We start from the raw sequence: 17654 nt of genomic DNA on the forward strand, positions 1-17654 counted from the left end.
TTTAGAATAACGAACTTTAAAAAGATCCCTGGCAGTTTTTCTATGCATTCTATGCAAAAATGTTTCAGTTAAACGAATTACCGAATTTCGGAGTAGCAAATATTTCAGTTCAACAAACTTGATTAGCGGACCCAAGATTACTCTTGCAATCAGTTCAACAAAGTTTTGTGCTCTGCAGTGCTGGCGTGGTGTGTCACTTTTTTCTGTCATCCACGTGGTGCGTCTGTTCTTTCTTTGTCATCGGTTCTGTTCGGCCATCTTTGTTTTGGGTAACAATGGCAGGACAGCAGTTTGTGGGCCCACTTTCGTAATGAGTACGACAAAACTAAAGCGGTTGTCTCTATCAGACAAGCGCAAAATCCTTTAGCGTCTGGACAACGGTTAAAGGCAAGTGGACGTTGCAAAGGACTATGGGATTCCACCGTCGACGTTGTCAACGGTAGTGAAGCAAAAGTCGAAGCTTGAAGGAGAAACTGCGTTCAATCCAAACAGGAAACGACTCTGCACGGGATATTTCAAGCCAGTGGACGATGACGTTGCGGTATGGCTTCGTCAGAGCAACAAGCTGTGACAGAGGAAGTGCAAAAAAAACAGACTCTCTGGACAGCTTTGTTACTTCATGCGCTTCAGGAGTGCCGGTGCAAATAAAAATTACTATACATTTTTTTTCAAAGTGAGAAAGGTAGCAACGTAACTGTTATGCACTTTGTATATATCGATGCACATGACTTCGTAAACTGCACTTGACACTTTTGACTCGCCCTATGCTGTGCCCTATGCTGTTCCGTATTCTAGTGAATATATTCAGTTTAGTGAACTTTCAGTTAAGTGAACTATTTCCTTGGGTCCCTTGAAGTTCGCTCAATTGAGAGTTTACTCTGTTTGATGATTTCCTCTACATAGGCCTACTGGTCATAAACGGGTGTGCCGCACATGAAACATTTCTGAAATGTATGACATGTTTATTTATCCCTCAAAAATTTTGTTTATTGTGGACTGTTTAGACATCACATGACAACTCAAAACAAAGTTCAGTTTGTTCATCAGACCAAGAAGTTGTCTAATGTGAACTATTAAGCAGGTAACACCTGAGCAATGAAAACGGGCACCGTGCCGAAGTTTTCAAAGCAAATCGTGCGAACGCTGTGACGTGGACCTATGCCATGCCGCCACATCACAGCCTCTGCGCAAGTTCCCATAGAATTTTTGCATGCTGCCCGTTTTCATAGCTCATTTCTGCCCTGTTTGAGCCCTGTTGAGTGGGCTTCTCACCGAGCACAGGTGTACTGTGGAGAAGCAACACTTGTAGAAGCAAGCTCTGCGGGTGTTGCTTCTGTGCAGTGCACTGGTGCTCAGAAAGAAGTGCACTCAACGGGAGCCATGGGAACCAAAAGTATGAATTACACGAAAACGCCGTTCAAACTAAGCGGCTTATGAATACATTAACCCTTTAAGTTCCTTGGATGAGCTGAGCTTGTCGGCCGCCTTCTGGCTAAAAATGCCAAGGACGAGCTCAGCTCGTCCAGTGGCTTTTACGGTAGCCCTCAATACCACTGACGAGCTAAGCTCATCCGAGTAGTTTGTGGCGCTGATCATAGATGGCAACACTCGTTTTAGTTGGCGCTTTTTTTTTTCGCCACCACTGATTTTTGCATAAAACTTTTGAAATTTTATCTGTTATACTAGAGGACTAAAACTTTTTAATACAAAATATATGGCATTTTAAGGTTGCTTTTTTATTAAAAAAACATATGGCACTTAAGGAGATAAAAACGTAACGAGACAATCGAAATTTGGAAATTTGTTTGAAATAACCAGAAGTACAAAACATCCAAGTGAATTATAGCGAGTTTACTGTAAAGCGAAAATAGGTTTTGGCACAATGCTGGCACAAACTCCTCACAGTGTGGAAAAATGTAGCAGAGGACGTAGCAGGGTAAGCATCTTGGCGCAGTTTGGTAGAGCAATCGCATCGCTGGGAGCTGCACTCACCGCCCTGGCAAGCCCAGTGGAGGGGTGTGAAGCCTTGGGCATCAAAGAGGGCGTCGCAGCCGTCGCCGTCGCTGCACTGCTTCAGCAGAGACGCCAGGACAACCGCATTCCCAACCGCCGCGGCAATGTGCAGTGGGGTCTTTCCCAACACGTCTCGCGCCAGGATGTCGGCCCCCGCTTTCAGCAGCAAGTGTGCGCAGCGCTCGTTCCCGCTGAACGCCTGAAGAAAAACGACCTCTCAATTTCCCAACTGCTCCAGCACTTCCTCAGCTGCATCGGCGAGCGTACCCAGACTACTATAACGGCACAATAAGAGGAAACAGTAATGATGACACCATTAGTCACCCCTTATACACTACGTGATTTTGTGTCAAAAAATACTTGGGGTATTGCAGCCATTCACACATGCGGCCCCTGCAGCACGTTGAGCACACTTGGTGCCTGTGCGTCTACGTATGGATCCTGCAGCGTGCCACGGGGTTCAACAGCATGTGGCAGGGCATATCAGCAGTGTTGGGTTAAGTATATCTACAAAGTATTTGGAGTAAACTCGAAGTAAATGAGAGGCTATGAACTTCAAGTGCCAAGTACACTGGGCACAATGTACTTTAAGTAAATTACTATAAATACAATGTACTTTCAATGTAAAGTACAAGTACCTTTTAACACCATCTTTCGTGATGCTTTTGCATTCCCCTAAACTGCCACAGCATTTTCTTTAACTGGCATGCATTGCCTGGGAGGTAATCGGGGGTGCGTCAGTTATTTTTGGAAATGGTGGCGAATATTGGATAGAGTCAAGTGGCCACAGAGTACTAATTGTTTTACCCTCACTAACAAACTATTCAGCACAATCAACTTACAGGGCACTTATTCGTTGACAAAGCATCTATTTATGACACGAATTTAGCAAGACCGGATTTCGGGTGTCTACTTTAGAATCGGGAGTTGTACTTTCCTCGGAAAGTACCAGAAGATATATTACTTTTGAGTAAAGTTCAAGTATATACTCGGAAAATGTACATTAAAGTGCAAGTTTTCTAAACCTACCATAGTATACCGAGCATCCTCCCATTCCACAATAAGCTCCCATCTATCAAGTTTGTAACATTCACAAAATACACGAAGCACATATCTTTACATATTGTTGACCTAAGCACCCATCCCCCAGTTTTATATGATTATCTCCAAGTTTTGAGAGAGGGCTTGCTTGGGATTTTATGGTTAAGTACATCCCAACACTGGATATCAAGCACAGTGCCATCCACCTCTAAAATACCAAGCAAGCTGCAACTCCCAGTCAGAATGTATCTTGGTAAAAAAATTGTCTGGTTTAGGCATTCTATCAACTGCAACGAAGGTGTGACGCACTTGATGGGTTTTTAATCAACAGCGCATTCTACCGTAACTTAGCCAGACATTTTCCTGCTAAATTTAGCAGTAATAATACCACGACGGTGTGCGACACCGAATTCACATGACACAATCATGTCACGTGACACTGTGACGTCGGCCATTATGTTCCGCACTCTTGGCAGGGGCTACAACGTCAAACCAACAGCTCCGCTCAGTCGCTGACACCTTCTCTCATGGCCTTGCTACGGTGCGACCAACACCAGCACGAGCAACCAAGGTTTGTGGAGGCGTCCCACACAAAGCTATCGCCTTAGAGGGATGCTGAGCTGAAATCCGGATTCCACAAAAAACGGCGGCAGAAGCGTGCAATGGGATGCTACAAACACCAAAACATCACTCTACAGCAATACCTCAAATGGATGACCATATTTTTCTAAAGAAAAGAGGCGTATTTGGCAATTATGTTGACGTCATGTTTCTCCAAGAAGAGTCGAGAGAGAGAGGAAACGGCCTCGCGTCTTCTCCGCCTTGCTGCCTTGAGGGCAATGGAAAGAGGCTGGATGAAACGACATATGTTGATGTCATGCGCCTTGGTCTCGTTCAATCTCAACCTTTTTTTCCAAAAATACGGCCGTACATTCGAGGTATTGCCTTGCGAGTGGTGTTGTAGGGATTTTAGAGTCCCGCCTACCGCTCCTGCATTGTTTTCTGAAATCCAAATTTCGGTTTCCGGACTTCGGTCAAACATTCGTGAAAGGTGCACTCTGACCCTTAGTTTTCTGTAAAGAACAGAAAACAGATTTCACTTGTGTGTCCTAGTCATTGTGTAAAAAAAAAAAGATAAATATTACCACCCCTCAACTCACTCCCAGTCCTCAGGGTCACACCTGGTCCCCCTCCTAGTGACGTCATTCGGAGTGCCGTGTAGCTTCCCATGCGTTCTCCTGGAGGACGCTTACTCTCCCTCTCTCTCCTGACATAAGCGGGCGTTACGCTGTAGCCTAGAACCAAGCGAGGTCACGTTATCTTTTCGCCACAGTTCCTTCGGGTGCCACTTGCGGCTTCAGGTGGGGGAAAAAGATGAACTTTTGCTTTGCGATTATGCAGCGGAATTGCGACACTTTTAATGAAGGAGATGTTTTCTCTACCCTCCGGGACACGATAGACAACGTAAAAATGACGAGATGCAAATTCTTTTAATCTTATAATCGTTGCACCTCCCCTTTAAGGCCCTGTCACACTGAGGCGACACGATGGCAACAGCAACCCAACACATTGTCTAACAGTCGCGCAACTTGTTGCTCGCTCCCCGTGTTGTCCGACAAACCTGTCACATCACGGCAACAGCAGCACAACATGGACGACAACGAAAATGTTGCCACAGTATGACAGCTTTTGGCAACAAAAACAGCAGCAACTTGTGTTGGACAACGTGTTGCTCTGATCGCTGGCTGAGCGAAGTTCGGGCTAGCAACACAACACACAAAGCTTTGATGGCAGAGCTAGTTTCCTATCAACGACGTCTTACTCAAATAGAGACTTGGAAAACGTTATTTAACAATAATTAAGGCTGGCGTGCAACTAAAATAATTTGATGAATGCTTTCACTGCACAATTACGGAAAGCGATTGTCGAAATGGTCACAGCTATGGTCGTGAACGTTCAGACTGGTGTTGAAATTAGAACAGACTACTTCCATAAAGCCCGGCATGCAACACGGCGCGCGTTGCACTCTGGGAACTAGTTGGCCAGGGAGGAGAGTGGTCTGGTTTCGGTTTCGATCAACATGTCGACTAGAGGTCACACACAGAGCGTGCATTATTAACGGCCGTTATCTGATGCTTTCTGGTCTAGAGAGCGTAATTTGTGGTCCCTAAACTAACGTAAATGAACAGACCTCGAAGCTTTAGCAGAAGCCCGAGACGTATAGCATGTCTTAATGGATGCTTGTTGTATTTTTGTACTTGAGCCTTTCTGTTAACGTTTCGAGGTATGTGGACGAGCCAATGCTGGAAATTTCGGCGCTGCGAAGCTCGGGGATCTTGCTTGCCTGCGAATCAGCAAGCTGTAGCAACCAATAAGTATGCATACATCTAGCTCGAGCCTTTACATTAGTAATGTTGATCAGGAAGTTTGTTTCGTGCTTCCATAGACGAAATATAACTTTTTGCGATTACTGTTTTTCTTAATACGCCTGAGTACGCGAGGTAAAACTCGGAGGCGCCATTGAAAAGCTCCATTTGAACACACTTCTGATCTCTTACCTGTACTGCCCCGCAGCACTGCACGAAGTGAAGTTTCCACCCGCTTGGAAGCATTCCACTAATATTCAACATCGCGTATGCGCATAAGTTGTCCTGCAATCATATAGACACATTCGCACATGCAAACCGTTTTAAGAAAGCAAAAGTCGAGCACTTGTCTGTAGAATGTCGCACCGTTCGCCGGAAGTGCGCCGGACTAGCATGAACTTTTATGCGGTGCGCCAAACGAACGAAATTATTCAAAGCGCATTTGACGGTTGCTAATGGCTATAATATTTGTTATGAGTTTGCTTTCTTCCTGACTGAGTATGCCGAGATAATTTCAGACACACCGTTCAGGCCCAGAACAGGGCGACAGGGAAACCTCGCCCAAAAAGGCTTACCGAGGAGTAGGGGACGCTTGTTAGGGCCTCCGTCGTAGCAAGCCGATCTCAGTGTTTGCGAAAACTTAATATTTTATCAGCACAAAATTTGAATGTGAGGTATGTGATGACACGAGGAAGACATCATAGTAACTTTTGTGCAGCAGTGAGGTCGAATTTATTGCGTTTCCTTAAAAGTTCATGCGCCAACGCTGGGCTCAACTGTGATAATTCTGTGAGATGCGGCTTGCTTTTCGCCCAAAGAAGTAACAAGAGGCGGACGTTTGGCAAGCAAAATACGTGTAGGGCTCAAGGTGACCAAATTTCAGTTGTAGTTCACTAGTACTAGACGGGATTACTGACATTGAGCTCAAAGATGCACTCGTGGGGTGAGGTGACTAAGCCACGTCTTACTACGTTTGCATACGCACGCACAATATCCGGTGTTTAGGGAACCAAGGAAAAGGCCCCGGTCTTCGTTTTCTATCGCTCGAGAATGAGTGTATTGTGCATTCGTAAAAAGTCAGATAATCGAAAACGCAATCAGCGCGTTCGGTCGCGGTGTGATAACATGAGATGAACCTGCTCACTCGAAACCGAAACTAAGTGGCCAACTAGTTCCCAGCGTGCATTGCGTGGTATTTCGCCGCATTGGGGCGCGTCGGTTTTGGAAGAAGTCCACTGCTGCGAGACCAGATCACATTACTGCTACAGTTGAACCTCGATGTAACGAAACCAGATTTTACGAATGTCCTAATTTAACGAACAAATTCGGATTCCCCACGCAGCCTATATGCAAGGTCTCCATTTCTCGATTTTACAAAGTTCCCAATTTAACGAAATAATTAGCGGGTCCCGGTGACTTCGTTAAATCGAGGTTCAACTGTAGTGAAATAAAATGGCATGCCTGCTCACACACTGCTCAAGTATAATAAAAATAATCCAGGAATGCAAAAATTAAAAAAATCGAAGCATTAAAACAATTACTCAGATTATGATTGTTGATGCCTGGTACTTGGAAACAGCCGCTACCAGACACCTGATTTGCTTCAAAAATACCCCGGACATTTTGGGGAATGAAGCGATCGCACAGCAGGCGGTAGACAAATAGACAGCAATGAAAAATACTTATTCCACCGACTGTTATAAAAGGTGATTGTGTCGGTGTCGCAGTTTATAAGCACTGTCAGTTCAGCTCAACACCACGTTACAAAAGATGCTTTGGGTTGCTGCTGGTGCTAAATCAATTTTACAGTAGAAATATGAATTGCATGAACGAAAGAACCAGACATGAACACCTCATATGGTAGCATAAATTCCTAACGTATATCAGCGATCTCTCTTTCCTCGGTTAGGGCTATCATCTTTGTCAGCGAATGAAGAACATTTTAATAAAAGAAAGTATGGAAAATACACCCCATGTCAAGCTTTCTAATCACAGTCACAGGTAGATGTCATCCCATGGTAATTTCCGGCCCTCCGAATGCATGAGCACTTTGTAGTCACATTTCCAGCAACGCCGAGCCGCACACAAACTAATGTAAACAATCAAGATGGCAGTGTTCCCCGAGTTGTCCCCGCCGTCAGTGCGGAGCGACAGGGTGGTCGCACAACAAATCGGCCAACACGGTTGCCGAACAGCAGCAACATGTTGCCCAAGTGTTGTTGTTGCCGTGATATGACAGGATCGTTGGCAACATGATATCCTCGTGTTGCCGGATAGGGTTGTCCAACTGTTACCTCAGTGTGACAGGGCCTTTAAAACCCGAGGCACACACTTTGCGTGTGCCAAGCTTCTTGGTGTCTTACGCACACCAGCCAGCACTTCCAAGTATAATGGCAGCCTCAAATGCTGGAGCACCAAAGGCCCCAATGAGACAGGGTCTCACGAGAGGAACCAAGACTTACCGCGCAGAACAGCGCTGTCCGTTTGGACTCATCCGCGAGGTCCACCGAAGCACCGCTCTTCAGCAACAGCTCCACACAGTTGACGTGGCCCTTCAGCACGGCAAGCATCAGGGGTGTCCTGTAAAGAGTAACTCCAGAGTGACTCCAGTTTCTCATTGGTGACGTAGAACGGAACCAGCCAGCCGTTCCACAAAACTTCTCCCATAATCAAAAAATCATTAAACAATAGACATTTCGCTGAATTACCAAAGCAGCAAGAAGCCTGTCGCGAGCAGGGTTACGTGTGCTGCACAGGTTGGCATCTAAAGCACTAACTGTTCTGAAGCAAAAACTTAAAATAAATGGCACTTTGCATGTATGTTTGTCAACATTTAAAGGAGCTGTGCAACGATTTTAATGTTGAAAGAATTTGCATCTTCTACTTTTGACACTGTTTATCTTGTCACAAAGGACAGAAAACACTTCTTTTGAGATGTTGCGATTCCGCCGCATAATCACGAAGCAAAAGTTGGAACACTTCCAGACCTGCAGCTGCGAGCGACGGCCATGAAAACCACGCGGCATGACGTCAATAAAGGACTTGTAAAAAGATAGCAAGTTGTGCAACTACCTGCTCAATAAAAGGTAATTTTTCTATAAATCTTGTCGTTCCAACATAAATGTGAATGCGTCACAAACCTGGTATGATCGACAAAACTTTTATTATACGGAGTTTTAGTGGCACATCCGTACTAGGTTCACAAAGCCGTCGGCTCTATCTGTAACCGCGACCAACTGCCAGAAGCCAGATGGGGACGGGGATGGCCGGACCCAATTGAGCGCGTTGGCACTTTCCTCCTTTTGCCATGTTGATCACTGTACAAGCACGTGGTCACGTGGTCGCAAGCGGGCGACTTCTCGCTGCTTACCGATGGCTCCAAAGAGAGAGCTTGACCGGAACCCCACGCGTCCCCCATTCACGTCACAGCGCACGTGACTTGAAAGGTGCTGAAGGAGTTGAGAGGTGTCGAAAGCCTCAATCTTTGTCAATTTTAAAAATAAAAACTAGGACATGCAGGCAAAAGCCTTTTTTTGTTCTTTACCTCAGAAAGGTCGGTACACCAACTCCCAAATTATTTAAGCAGAGCACTGAAATTGTTACATAGCCCCTTTAATTATTTACCCTGAATGTTTTAGACACATCAAGTGCGTGTGTGCAGCACGATCTGGCGGGCTAGTTGGTTGTCCATCATGGGGATATAGAGCGCAAAACAACAAGGAAGGAGGGACGAAAGAGACGGGATGAGCACTAGCTAACAACTGACGTTTTAATACACTCTATAGATTTTATGCAAAGCATTTTTAATAGGTGTAATATGTTATAATAGGTATAATTTATTTTCAAAAGGTATTGTGGACAGTCGAGCCCGGTTATATCACACTCGGGTATTTTGAATTATTGTTTATATAAAACAGTCCACACATCCCCTTGGAAATCGCATGTAATAGTATCGGAGCGTTGTCTTTTTGTATCGAACTTCGATGGCAGGGACACTCAATATAGCAAAGGAAGCCCGGCCGCCCGTTGCTTTTCTCGCGAACCGATTGCGCCGGTGGCAAGCACATGAAGCACATCATTGGCGTTGCGGGGCAGGCAGACCGCCAAGCCAGCATACACGCCGTAAGACATGCAGCGAAAGATCAGTTGTGGAAAAAGATGAACAATGAACCTCAAAAAAAAAGTGGAGGAGGGCAAAAGCAAGGGGAAGGGCACATACACACGCGTAGGGAGAGCAGGGAGTGCCCAATGTCGTAACAGTAGCCTGCACCCTTCCCCCGAACTCTGTTTATGCTGTGCGACTCCCTAGCCCCAAAATAAAATGAGCAAAAAAAAGTCTTAGGCAAGTCGAGTGTCCACATGTCGACAACAACGTTTGTGCAATATCACTTTGAACGCCTTATGTTTGCTTAACTTTTTGTTCTGCCGTTTTTGCTTTGCCAGTTTTTTTTCTTTTCTTGCCTTTCTTTTTATGCTGCCTGAATTTAATAATTTTTTTTATTATTATTTTTGTGTTTTGTTGTTTATGCTGTGCGGAAGTCCAGGCCAGGTGCGTGTGTAAGCGGGGCGGTGTTTGCGATCTCCACCAACTACGCTCTACTGTATTTAGCGGCTCTTGGATGCTCTACTTGGTAGGCTCCCGTTTGTCCCGACCTTAATTTAACATATTTTTGTATATCAAATTATTGATATATTGAACTATTTTATGATCCCCTTTGAATTCAATATATCTGGGTTTGACTGTATTTTATTTTTAATAGGTATAACAAGCACCTATGAGGGTGTTCTTTTCAATCTTTCTTTTAAGCGATAGCATCTGGAAATTCTTTCTTCTCCTTCTCTATAGAGTGTATTAAAATGTCAATTGTCAGTAACCGCTCATCCGTCCTTCCTTCCTTGTTGTTTTGCGCTATTTATCCTCATGATGCTTGGGTGAGCTGACGAAAGGTTCATCAGATATCCCATACCGTGATATTCCGAGTCATTGCCCACCCCTTGCCGCATGAAATTCATGAAAAAAAAGTGGGATGGGCCATGTCTCTGTGGGTAAGCATAAAATGCTAAGAAAAAGCTAAAAAAAAACAAAAAAACACCCATTTGCCATCAAATCTGAAGCAGCTGCACAAGATATGCATTAAACACAAAACACAAATTAGTTTCATTGTTTTATGCAAGAAATGCTTATGAAAGAATGTTTTAGCATTACAAAGTTCATTGCTTGCACATGCACAATGAACACCGCCGATTGGCATACAGCACAAACGTTTCTTCCGTGAAAGCAAGTTTCTTACACCGCTATGTTCTCTTCGTTAATAAAATAAAGTAAACAAAAAAATAGATAAACCAGCTAGGCGCCACGAGCGAGCGGACGGAAGAAGCAATGAAGAGCAATGCTGGGGAAGCAGGAAAGCCGGCGATCGCGTTGGCAAAAATTTTGGTGACGGGCGCCTCGTGAATTGCAAGGAGCAGGCTCTTGCGTAACTTTCTTGCTTGGTGCACACAAGCATGCATCCGTGCACTGCATGCTATCGATGCAGGGTGAGGAGGCGTTGCTGCATGGCATAGATGGCACCACGAACATGGAGCCCAAAATGGGACGCTCTACAAAAGTCTGCATGTGGTATTCCAGCAAATATTTATTTACCTGTTGGCTTTCTCTTAAACATTGCACAACTATTCGCGTCTCCAGCTCGACGCCCTCCCTCCCGCGGCGGAAACGGGAAGCGCTCTAGTGAGGGTCCCCCGACTCTCCTGCTCAGCGGGCATGGCGGAACTGCTCGCGATCATGGCTCGCGAAATGTCGTTTCCGAATGTAAACAAGACTCTTCACTGTACCAACGTAGTGCTGCAGCCGGTATGGGATTGTACCTTACTGGAGAGTTTTAGTATTGCGTATAGAAGCAAACGCAAGCGGTGTGTGGTTGCGTTAGAGTTGCGTGCGACACGTTGTGCGTGCGCCCCATCGCCATGCGCCATCCAAGACCGCAATTTCGGGCTCCGCGCACGCGCAGTGTGGAACACGTAAAGCTAACGCAAACACACAGGGCTTGAGTTCGCTCGTATACGCAATATTAAAACTCACAACTGTTTCACCGGCTTCCAACGCCAACGAAACGTGCTGCAGTGACCAGACGTGCAAGCAGGTAGGCGTTCCTTCGAAGTGGAAAGGTTGAGATTGGCAAAACAACGGCGAGCAAATACAAAAGTAAATAAATGTTATGAAAAAACGAATAATTAAAAAAAAAGCTTTTTTCTTTTTTTCTTTTGTTTCTTTACTTTTGTGCATTTGGTTTGGAAGGTTATTGGCGGCGACTTTGGGCGTTTCGCCTGTTGTCAAAAGTCGCGACTTTGAGCACAATATACTTTATTCACAATTAATGTAATTTTACATGGATTTCTCACATTCGCTAAAATGTTTTCATTGATTTTAGACTATTTTTTTTATTGGTAATTAAAATGCAGCAACTGAAACCAGTGATGATAATTAGCACAGTTTTTTTTGTCATATTCCTTCGCACGTTTAAAATTAGATCATAAGCAACAAATTATATTAGAACTTGAAGAATTACTTATTCAAATATGTGAATTTTAATATTATTATTATGAATACAAATCGCGGCAAAGTATGCCTCCAATTAACGCCAAGATCACGAGAATACGCTCTTTAACAATAATAGTCTTTCCAGAAAGGTATAATTCTGTTTTCTTTTTAGCATATGAAAAACTCTGACATAGTTATCAAGATAGACAAACAGTCAAACAATCGATGTAATATGAAGTCCTACACGTCACGCGGTGCTATAAAAACATACACACACCTCAGCTGTCTGTTTCGGATTCCGTCTTTGGGTTGTTGCAGTGAGAGCAGCGTTTATTAGTTTATACGTTTCGTGGACATATTATAAAAATTAGAATTATTTTCTTATTCTTGTGCTGGAATAATTGTCATTATTTCCCATGACAATTATCTGAGCGAGAGAAAGGCTGCGAGAACGCACAGATATCAGCACTGATTTTTTCAGCAACTACGAATATCACCCTGGATCGAACAGTATGTCACAAAATAAAGTTTCCGCGAACAACTTTTCTAAGTAAATAATTACGATGTGAGACATATCTTGAGTCGTGAAATAATTCGAAATTAAGGCCTATATCGAGAAATTAAATCCAAAATAGAGGTAAGTTTCGGTTTCGCTCCAGAATTAAAACGCGCATCCTTCCGTAAATAATACGCTAAACACCGTTCTTGTTTTCAGGTTAAAGGGGTAACCTGCGCTCATAAAACATTAGCTTCCTTGTATTACCAGAAATAATTTATGTCGCTCAGTGAAGCCAGCACACTAGACGGGCTCAACAGCGGCACGCATCTCTGACCCTCACTAACCCGCCATCTTGGAAAATGAGTGGCGCCACCTATAGTTAGTTGGAGTCGCGGATACCAGCCGCGGTCGCGACATTCCGGGAAAAGGAGCTGGTTCATGGTGACCTTATTTCAATGACCTCGCGATCCCTGAATGGGTTACAGCACGTTATGTTTCAGAAATTTTTTGTGACTCAACAAACTTTTTTGTAAGCAAAACAAAGTTTCTACCTGTTATATCCGTTGTTTTCCTTTCGCACTAATGTACCCCAACTTCGGGATCGCAGAAATCGGGGAGGGAATCCGTAAATGAAGTGAAATGTCTTTCCCCCCTTCGTTTTACTTTGTCACGGACATCCTCCAATCGTAAGGTCCGCGGCCACATCATTCAAGTAGGATGAATGTTCGCGGATTGCGCAGTCCGCGTTGGGGTATTTGTAGGGCTGGACGATCATTTGGTGTTTTTTTTTTTTTGGAAATCAATATTTGCCAAAAAGGTAAGCTGGGCAATAACTCAGGGTATTATGGTAGTCCTTTGCAGCCTTTCCAAATCGAAAGACAGGATAAAAATTGCCTTTAACCAAATAACTGCTTGTGCAAAACCAACGATGCCCTTCGCTGGTTTTGCACGTGCACTCCCAAAATTTTCATTTGAGGTGCACCCCCTTGCATTGCACTCTGCTTCATGATAGCTTTTGCTCCAACAGGAGGCCAAACTGGTCCTTACTTGCTAGAGTTGTCCGCCACATCGACTGCACTGGTTTCGTTGGCACTGCTGATGAGGATCTCAAGGCACTCTTTCTGGCCGAGGGCCGCTGGAAATGAAGGACAAACGACAACAATTTTTTTTTTAACTTAACCCGACTACTACAGAGAAAAAGCAACAAGCACAACATCTTTTAACTCTGAAAGGTGCACCAGTTGTTTAAGAAATTGTCCTCCACTGGTATTCTTTAAAATTACATGCCTTCACATGCATGTTTCTATGAAGTCTTAAAGCATAGCAAAAACTTTTTTCTTTTTGTCAGTATCACAGAACACATAGGCTTTAGGAAACTTTGAAAATTGTTGAATACCGTGGTTCCCACACTTCCTGGAATTTCAGGCACCCAAGATCCGAATTCCCAGCACGACAATCTGAGGAGATATATTCCGGATAGCTGCCTTCAAAGAAATCATAGTTCTGAAGGTTGTGTGTATCTTGGGACATTTTATCTCTCCCAGGACGTTCTATTCCGTTATGTTGTATTCCAATATGCCACCGATATGTCGTATTCCGGAATGTTGTATGTATCCCAAAATATTGTATTCTGGGTTGTAGAGTTCCGGGATGTTATGTCCGGGATCTCATACCCCAAGATGTTATTCAGATACGTCGGGTTCCAGGATGTCATGTTCTGGGATGTCATATTCTGATATTTCCTATAGGGGTATGCGAATACTCGAATATACGAATTCGAATCGAATAGAAAGTTCCCGAATAATTCGATTCGCGAATCGAATTCCTAGTATTCGGTCACTCGAATATTCGATATATTCAGCCAAAGACGCGCGGTCGGAGCGAAGCTGGCAAAAAAAAAATGTTTTTCCCCCCGATGTAAGCGCCGTGATGTTAGACAAACCATGCGAAAAACAGCTCTTGGTTCTACCATTCCACAAAAATCTAACGCACAGGTTAGAAAAAAAAAAAGTAACGAACGCCACGAACTTTATAGCACGCAGATTTACTCACGATCATCACAACCGAAACATCCCGTTTGCTCCGCTTCCAGAATAAAGCCCCTCGTTTCAAATTGAAGCACCGATGTAAAACACACTTGGCCGCACTTACAACAGAAATTGGCGACTGCACGATCACAGAAAGAAAACCACGTTAAACACGCCGATAAAACCAGCCGAGTTATCGTCGTCGTTCTTTTGGAACCTCAAGCCGCAAATTCTGATTCGGAACGAAACGGAACGGGAAAATAGTGTGCCTAGATTTGAGAGGGTTTCCAACCGTTCGATAGCCGCGTTTGAATTACGAACTGCGAGAAGGTGTCGAAAAAACGAAAGCGTCGATCGGGAGCGGGCAGACAGGGCAGGGAAAGCAGGCGTCGTCGCCCTTCTGTTTGCTCGCCTTTTTCCTCGCGACAACACAACACATGCACACTTATGACCAATCTGCACTGGAGCCATCTGCGTGGTTTCAATTTCGCTTGCTCCCTCTTTTATATCAAGGCTCTCTAAAACAGGATAGATAGACGGAAAAATGGATGCATAGCGGCAGTTGGACGGTGTCTTGCGCCACCTAACCACGTTTTTTTTTTTTTCTTAGTTCAGATTATATTGTTTAAGCCTGTTTACTAAGATTTAACACCTATCTGTTTATTTACGTGAAATAAAATCCCGGGTGCCCTTTTTCTTCCTTAAAATGAAAACCAAATATTGCAAAAAGCCCCTTTTCTGAGATATGCAAACATTTATAAAAAAAAAAATCGCGGTGTTAGGTTGGGCTTAAAAAAGGCATGCGTGGCTGTAACTCTGGTTTTTTTGTGATGTTTAGGGAAGATAGATTATATTTGTGCCATAAAATTGGATCTTTAGTGCCCAACATCCAACAGCAACTGCTTTATTTTTTTTTTTTTCACCAGAATTTTTTTACATTTTAGCTTTCTGCACAAGATGCATATTCTGCAACAGGTGCATACTCTGCACATATAATAATCTCATTCGCAGCACACTTTGAAAAATTCCTACAAATAAAATCACTATTTGATTCAATATTCGGCTTTTTTTTCTTGATTCGATTCGGTATTCGGTTCGAAAACTACTATTCGGTATTCGCACACCCATAATTTCCTATTCCAGCATATTGTATTCCCTCATGTCATAGTCCAGTGGTTCTCAACCAATGATGTTTCGCGAACCCCCTGTGGATCGACAGAGATGGTGGAGGACCCTGTTCGTGGTAAGGGGAAGGAAAAGTTATAGGTTAATTAGCATAATGATTTAATAAATGGACACAACTAAGATCTAGTATAAAGCAGACATCTCTCATTTACATACACACAAAAACACTCACCCGAAAGTTGGAACGTTTCTTCTCAATCTGAAAAAAGATAACTTTTCTTGCCGGGCTTGACTGATGAGGCACGGCTTCGCGGACCCCTAAAATTTCTTCATGAACCCCCATTTGAGAACCACTGTCATAGTTCGTCATGTCATGTTTTAGAATGTCATATTTCGGAATGGCATATTTCGAAATGTCATATTTTGGAATGGCATATTTCGAAATATCATTTTTCGGAATGTTGTATTTCACGATGTCATTATCTTTAGATTTTTTATCTCTGGATGTTGTATTTCGTGACGTCGCATTCCGTTGTGTCATATTCTGGCATGCTATATTTAGGGACGACACATTTCGGTACGTCGTATTCTGCTACGTTGTATTCCTGCATGTCGTATACCCGAATATCTTATCCCGGATCGTCTTCTCCCAAGATGTCAATCTGGAATGTTCTATTGCGAGATGTCACATCCTGGAATCGTACTCCGGCATGTCATATAGCAGCGTGTTGTATCCCGGAACAAACCCCACCCACTTATGTGTCCCCACTCGAGGCAGGTGCCCTCACCTGCAACATGGAGGGCGGTGGACCCCGTGCGGGGGTTCCGGGCCAGCGTGCGGGCCCCGTGCTGCAGCAGCAGGCGCAGGCACTGCGAGTGACCCCTCAGGGCACTCAGGGCCAGGGGGCTCCAGCCGTGCTCTTCCGTGGCGTCCACCTCCAGGCAGCCCTTGGACAGGAGGGCCTCCAGGCAGCTCCAGTGACCGCCCAAGGCCTGGCAGAGCAAAGCGGGAAAACCTGACCAACCTCGCTCGCACCATCTTGTACGGCGAGCAAAACACTTTAATACAGTCATGGTAAGTAGCACTACAATACTGTGGCAACCGAAGGGGTAAAAAATATAAGCATGCCTCGATCACATGCGATAAACTCCAAGATGCAGATCGTGCTGCAAATGGTCTGTTGGGTGACCAAAATGACACGACGCCCGAACTTCACGTCAAGTCGCGTGATGTCGCGCGAGATCAGAGCTATGTGGCATCTGTCACGTAACATACAATGTCCCACGATGTCACACGCATGCAACATGTGCCCAGCTCACTTGCGACACACTATCGCATCTCCCGAGTTTATCGCATATGATCTAGTATTTAACAAACTTATTGCCACTAGCTCAAATGTTCTAGTAGCAATATATATAATGCTAATATGACCGTAACCGGCGTGTCAGTTGCTTTTCCCATGAAACCCAGCTTTAGGATACATCTTGCATTAAAAGACGTGCACCTGGAACATACGGCTCTCTCTCTCTCTCTCTGTCTCTCTCTCTCTCGAGAGAGAGAGAGAGAGAGGCAGAGTAGAAGCCACTCACCGCCAGATGAAGGGGCGTCACGCCGCAGCTTGACTTCGCTCTCCTAACCTCTTCGGCTCTCATCACAGATAATACCTGGGTCGAAAAAGCCAGAAGAGATTCACAATAAAGTTACAGTCTATAGGGAGTAGATCCTCTTCCATACAGACATAACAAAGCTTTGTTGACACCATCTTTATTTTAATAAATAAAATAATAACACTTTCAGATTATTAACATCATTAACTTCCCACAGCAGCTGTAGAACAAAAGGCGCCCAAAGTCACTAAAATCACGTCTGAATACTTGCATCGGTAGCGCTGCCGGGAGATTAGGATATTTTCGTCCGCCCACTGAAAGGGTGAGAATGGCAGGGAGGAGCTTCAGTCGTCCAGCCCCAGTCTTTGACAATGATTAGGTTGCCTCGTGCTTTCAGCGCACACTGAAGCCAAAACACGGCAAGAGGCAAAGAC

General features: G+C 44.3%; 1 protein-coding gene across 1 annotated transcript in view; it reads right to left on the reverse strand.

Moving 5' to 3' along the window:
• LOC8025605 (serine/threonine-protein phosphatase 6 regulatory ankyrin repeat subunit A) overlaps positions 1-17654 on the reverse strand; it is a 77349-nt gene that overhangs the window by 33089 nt on the left and 26606 nt on the right. The window contains exons 11-15 of the mRNA XM_029971935.4: positions 17203-17277; positions 16401-16605; positions 13508-13595; positions 7883-8000; positions 1993-2212 (exon numbers count right to left, since the gene is read on the reverse strand). Coding sequence (XP_029827795.2) covers positions 1993-2212; positions 7883-8000; positions 13508-13595; positions 16401-16605; positions 17203-17277 — 706 coding nt within the window. The remainder of the gene's footprint in view (positions 1-1992; positions 2213-7882; positions 8001-13507; positions 13596-16400; positions 16606-17202; positions 17278-17654) is intronic.

The sequence above is a fragment of the Ixodes scapularis genome, unplaced genomic scaffold (genome assembly GCF_016920785.2).
Source record: "Ixodes scapularis isolate PalLabHiFi unplaced genomic scaffold, ASM1692078v2 PGA_scaffold5__190_contigs__length_132052651, whole genome shotgun sequence".
NCBI classification, from domain to species: domain Eukaryota; kingdom Metazoa; phylum Arthropoda; class Arachnida; order Ixodida; family Ixodidae; genus Ixodes; species Ixodes scapularis.